Source organism: Lonchura striata, chromosome 3 (genome assembly GCF_046129695.1).
Source record: "Lonchura striata isolate bLonStr1 chromosome 3, bLonStr1.mat, whole genome shotgun sequence".
In the NCBI taxonomy this organism is placed as follows: domain Eukaryota; kingdom Metazoa; phylum Chordata; class Aves; order Passeriformes; family Estrildidae; genus Lonchura; species Lonchura striata.
Genome location: NC_134605.1, coordinates 45,916,207 through 45,922,206, shown reverse-complemented (window position 1 = coordinate 45,922,206; position 6,000 = coordinate 45,916,207). Strand labels below are relative to the sequence as shown.

The following is a 6,000-nucleotide window of genomic DNA, read 5'->3' as shown; positions in this document are numbered from 1 at the left end:
CTGTTATATAAGAAAGCAGAAAATTTACAGAAAAATAAAAAAAAAGGTGAGTTTTAGTTTTTTGGGTTTTTTTTGAGAAATGAACTGACCTTGATAGCACCCTTATGACAAAATAAGCTGCACTAGATTCTTCCCAGGAGTAACAGCAGCACTGAAACCTGGTAATGAAGGAGCAGGTTTAAGGGTAGTATTCCCTACTGACAATCATAAAATATATGTGCCTCAAAACTTAATCTCCAGGCTGCTGGCCTGACTTACAAGAAAAAAAAATCAGTATCCAGTCAGTTACTCACAAGAACTAAACCAGAGTCATATACAACACATCCTAAATTTTCCATCATCTCTTACAACCAGAACCTTTGTTAGTAGTATTTAGAAAAGCACTGCAAAAAAATATTTTATGCATTATAAACTTGTCAGTCTTTCAAGTAAAACAGCCTTACCTGGTACAATTATGAGACTCTTTTGCTTCACAATTTATCTTAGGTTTGGAGACAAGAATGAAAATTTCTTATCCAAAATGTCAAATGACAATTTAAAATAACAAAGCTTTAAAGGAATTGTTCTTGATTTGCATTTAATACATTTGCATAATAACAAGGAGTAATTATTCCAAACACATTCTCCCAATGATTAGTTTTGCAGGCAAACATGAAGATTTTCTCAGTGTGTGATGCCACGCATGAAAGGTTAAAGCAACTGCACACCATTTGAAACTCTGTTTGTACACCAGGTAACACCACCACTGTCAGACAGCAGGGACCTCCTGCTGTTAGCTGTACTCACTGAACTGGCTGCCACTGATTTCAGGAAAATAATTCAATAAACCAACCAAGCTAAGCAAGTAAAACTTTGACTCCATTTACACAATCAAATTTTCAGACTAATAAGGCACTCTGCTTCCAAATGTAAAAATATGGAAGAGTGCTGGAGAGGAAAGATTCCAAACATTAAATTGATCAGCAGAAGTGAAATTACCAAAAACAAAGCAGAGAGGATTTCAATTTTCATATGCTGCATATTTCAGGAACAAATAATCTTTTATATTAAGGACATTTTACTTTATTTTTGGCAGTCAAAATGAGTGTTGTACTGAGAAACCATTCCCACTACAAAATCAGCTGCTCAGCAAGGATATGTCACAAGTCTCTTGATATGGAGGGAGGCAGGAGGAGGGGAGATCCATTTAGAAATTATTTCTGTAAGTCATTAAAGGATGAGCCATTCTAAAATATTCAGTTAAGAACACACTTATACAATTACTTAAAAAACCCCATAGCAGCTTCTATAATTTCAGGTTCATGGTACAAGCACATATTAATTTTGACATTATCTGTTGAGATTACTGTACACATTTTATTGTTGCCATTTAAAAGATTCTAATAGGATAACACCATCTTTATTAAACTGCTGATACAAGACGATTCTTTCAGCATAAAGTCAGATGAAGATATTACAAAAATTATGTAGCTAATAACAGATTACAATAAACTATTAAAATAACATCTTCCTTACAGTATTGGTCTTGTTTACAATTAGAGACCAAAAAATGAGTGGGTTCTGTCATAATATTTTACAAATTAGCATTTAAATAATACTTGAGACACTTTTCAGAAATTATTGAAAGCTGAACAATTAGCACACTCAGTTAAATCCGAAGACCAGTCTACAATATTAACTGTTACATATGACAGTACTATTTGCTTTTAGAATCCAGTTTTCTAGAAGGTTAAAATTTTGCAAAAGTTAGCTCCAAGCCTTCTGTCTGTCTATAGTAGCAAATATGCTGGTCTCATAATTTTCATGTACAAATGATTGTTTATGTATGAATTAAGCTTGACAACATTAACTGTAAGGTAGGAAGTGCCAGTACACTTTATAAAGAATAGAAAGATTGTGACTTGCTGAAAGGAAGAGGAAGCATGAAGCAGACAACTCCATGGGCTCTGTCATGCCATGTCCCAGTACAGATCTCTGATACTACTCCAGAACACTGCATTATTCTGACAGTTCTACCATTGAGAACAAAGTGTGTTTCCAAGCACAAGACTAAACACTGAGCAGACGATTTTTAAAAAAGAGATCTGTTGTACTTCAATTGTTCTTGATCACTCAGTATAAAACGTTTTGTGACTTTGCAGAAGAATCACATCATATTTCTGTCCCTGGACTTGCTAAAACACACTAAAATAACAGAAGTCAAATTCTGTTCTGTGCATATCCACAGCCATGGGAGAGAAATTATTGCCCCTGGTTTCAAAACCTTCCAGAGAAAAAGGAAAGCTTTGCAGTTTCCCCATCTTACCCTATACCTAGCTTCTCTGCTAAAGTCTTTTTGAAAACATAAAAATAAATAAAAGTATGCTGCTGTGACTGAGAAACTAAATACATTCATGGTCCCAAGCCAAGGGCACCAGGCAGACGTGATTTGAAATATTAAACTCCTTGATTAAAAATTTAAGACCATTAGACAAGCTATTGAGGTGGATGGAAGAAAGCTGTTTTCAGTGGCAAGAATCTTCTTGTTCCTTCTGGCAAACAGACCATCAAAAGGGGAAGTTCACCCACAAATATCACAGTTGTTCAGTATCATATCCCAAAATGGGTTCCAGCCACTTCTCCACCTCCGCCACAGACAAACTTTTTCTCAGTGCATAATCTTCAACCTGCAAAGGGACCACAAAATATGATGAAGATTTTGAAACTCCAGCTTTAAATATTTGCAAAATTTTTAAGACATCTGCTCATAAAATGATTTTGAATGCTCTAACACTACTACAATTGATGATGTTAGTTACCTGATCTCTACATATCTTGCCAACAGCAAAATATTTGGAATTGGGACTGGAAAAGTAGAGGCCAGAAACTGCAGAAGCAGGTATCATTGCTAGTGATTCTGTTAGACCAATTCCTGGAAAAGAGGATGAGGATTTTATTATTCTTTGCATTAAGAATAAGCACAAATTCAGAATATTTTTTTATGTTGGGCAGCTTCAAGCAAACTCAAAAAAAACCCCAACAGCTTTCAGATGAGCTAAAACCAAACCCTTTTTCCACTTGTTAACCATTAAGAAAACCTCAGAGCTTTAAATATACCACAGACTTTAATTATAATTACTGTAGAGTAACTCTATAGTTTGAAAGAAAAAAACTTGGACATTTTCACAAATGTGGTTTTGAAGCACTGGAAGTTATTTTTGGAATTGTAGAAGTACCAGTGAAACACCTGACATACAAAATATAAGAGGAAAACAAATGTAATTAATCTCTTTTTAAGAATTACCATCTCAAGGTTCCTGTGGACCAGTAAATACACTGCTAAATTGACTTTTTTTCTCTTTCTATCTGGAATGTCTTCTTACTACCATAAGGATGCCAGAATTTTTTTTCTGTGCAGCAGAACCCTGTTTGCATGCAATCTGCTAATTAGGGACACAACTCCTCCACCAAAACCATTGGCAATGTTTTGCAAATTCTTCCTTGAATGAGGCAAAACAAAAATGGTGATAAAAAGGGGAAGACAGCAATTCCCAGAAGCACTTCAGTTTAGTATTTTATGTAATTCTGCAACAGCAAATATTTTCTTTTGTTTTTTCCAAAATTCTTTGGAATTTTGATTTCACATAAAAAGAAGTTTAAGAATCTTAGCAAAGCAGAGTTACCTGTTGTTTCCTCAATGTTTGCAAGTTTCCACATTGTCAGTTTTTCTGTATGGTCAGGCTGGCTGGGATATCCAGGAGCAGGGCGAATTCCCTCATATTTAATTTTGCGTAGGCCAGAGAGATCCAGCTCCTCACTACTACTGTAAGCCCAGAATTCCCTTCGAACTCTTTCATGAAGCTCCTCAGCAAATGCCTTGGAATAGAATGAAAATTTTTTCTTATGTTTTACTTTGTACAGACTGATGCAATAGCTGGTTGATTAAGATGAACAATGACAGATGCTTTCTTGCATTACCATTTTCATTTCTAAGACAGTTCTTAACACAGGTGTAACATTCGAAATAATTAAGCTTCACATGAAACACTTATTTTGATAATTCAAGTATTTTAGTCACTTCTCTTATTGGTAGATGTACTTTTTTGATTGTCCTGCTTTAAAGAGGTAAAGATGTGGACAAGTAACCCAAAAGATAAAATTCATTAACCTATGGTAGTGACAACTTCATTATAGCACTGAGGTCATTAGGTCTTGACTATCTGGGTGTCTCACCCAGGCCTAGCTATGGAAGGCCACATCATTCTTGCCTCCATGCTACAATCAGATACAAGCCTGTGCTGCTCTCCCTTTAGCAGAGGACTCTTCCTCTAGCTCAAAGTGGGCAACAGATTTTCTGAACTGCTCCTGCAGCCTATGTGATTTTACCAGCACCAGTTGCCATTCAGGAAGAATTTCCACTTCAGTAAATATCTCCAGATAACAGTAACAAAAACAATAATAATAATTTCTAAAACTGCTATAGCTTGAGATCCCTAGCTAGAGCAAGCTCCATTTGCATTGTACTGAAGTGGCTCTAAGTCTGCTGAAAGTTGCAAGGAAACTTTGCATGATAAAACCTCATACCTCTGCCAACCGATCACCGAGAGCCTTCACCATTATGATGTTGTATTCATCCTCCTGTTTCCTAAATTCACTGCATAACTCATCTACACCAAAGCAGGCCACTGCAAACAGGCCTAAGTAGTCACAAATGCCAGAATCCAGCGGTGCTATGAAGTCAGAGAGGCAGTAATATGGATCTGTGCAGGCAGAGTCCTTTTCAGCCTAAAGTAACAAAATGCAATAAATCAGGACATTTTAAAATACATCATTAGTGCACTATTAAGCTAAAGACCAGTATTTTTAAGACTAAAGGGCCTAGGGCATTTCTGGGAAATGCCTAACTAGTCTTTGAGCCCTGGTAGTTTTCCTATAGTTAAATTAGGAGAAAACCACCTCTTACTCTGAGGGTGTTTGGACCACTGAAGAACAGAACACCAAAGAGAGATGTAAAACTGAACACACATTTTGCTTCTATTTACAGCTACTAAGATTTAACAGCTTATACTGCAAAAACATATTACAAAATAAGGAATACTCTTATGCCAACAACTGGAGAAGAGAAGGAATATTTAATCTCTGCCCCTAACAGATTCCACATCTGTTAACAAAACTGATGGCTGATGTGCAAACTGAAGAATTCTTCAGCAACTCCCACTGTAGAATGGTTGAGGTTATAAACACTCCTAGTTTCTTATGTTACAAACTATGACAAAACAGTGCCCAGGATGCAGACTTTTTACTAATCACACACAAACAAAATGCATGTATCACTACTGGAAAGCTGAATCCTAAACAAAGTTTGAGAGGGTTTATGCAAAGGGAAGTGGTCCAATGGAAAAGGACCTAGAGGTGCTGGTCAATGTCCAACTGAACACGAATCAGCAGGGTGCCCAGGTGGCCAAGAACGTCAATGGCACCCTGGCCTGCATCAGAAAGAGTAAGACCAGCAGGACCAGGAAAGTTATTCTTCCACTGTACCTGCCACTGGTGAGGCTGCATTTGAATACTGTGTTCAGTTTTGGGATCCCCAACTGAGGAAGAACACTGAGGTGCTGGAGCAAGTCCAGAGAAGGGCAGTGAAGCTGGTAACAGTTCTGGAGCACTCATCCGTATGAGAGGTGGCTGAGGGAGCTGGGGAAAATGAGGCTCAGGGGAGACCTTATTGCTCTCTACAACCACCTGAATAGACACAGCAGCCAGGTGCAAGCTGATCTCCTCTCCCGAGTAACAACTGACAGAACAAGATGTCACAGTCTTAATCTGTGCTAGGGGAGATTTAGGTTGGACATTTGGAGGAATTTCTTCACAGAAAGTGTGATCAGATACTGGAATAGACTGTCCAAGGAGGTTGGTGTAGTCTCTGTCCCCAGAGGCATTTGAGGAACAACTGTACATGGCACTCAGTGCTATAGTCTAGTTGACTTGGGTTGTTCAATCATAGGTTGGCCTCAATCTCAG

General features: G+C 37.5%; 1 protein-coding gene across 5 annotated transcripts in view; it reads right to left on the bottom strand.

The window, feature by feature from the left end:
* Positions 1-340: 340 nt before the first annotated feature.
* Positions 341-6,000, bottom strand: part of MTR (5-methyltetrahydrofolate-homocysteine methyltransferase) — a 51,109-nt gene continuing 45,449 nt past the window's right edge. For all 5 annotated transcript variants that reach the window (XM_021527074.3, XM_021527073.3, XM_021527077.3 and 2 more), the window contains 4 exons: positions 4,564-4,764; positions 3,663-3,855; positions 2,799-2,911; positions 341-2,666 (listed from right to left, as the gene is read on the bottom strand). In XM_021527074.3, the coding sequence (XP_021382749.1) occupies positions 2,574-2,666; positions 2,799-2,911; positions 3,663-3,855; positions 4,564-4,764 (600 nt within the window). In that variant the 3' untranslated portion in view covers positions 341-2,573. The remainder of the gene's footprint in view (positions 2,667-2,798; positions 2,912-3,662; positions 3,856-4,563; positions 4,765-6,000) is intronic.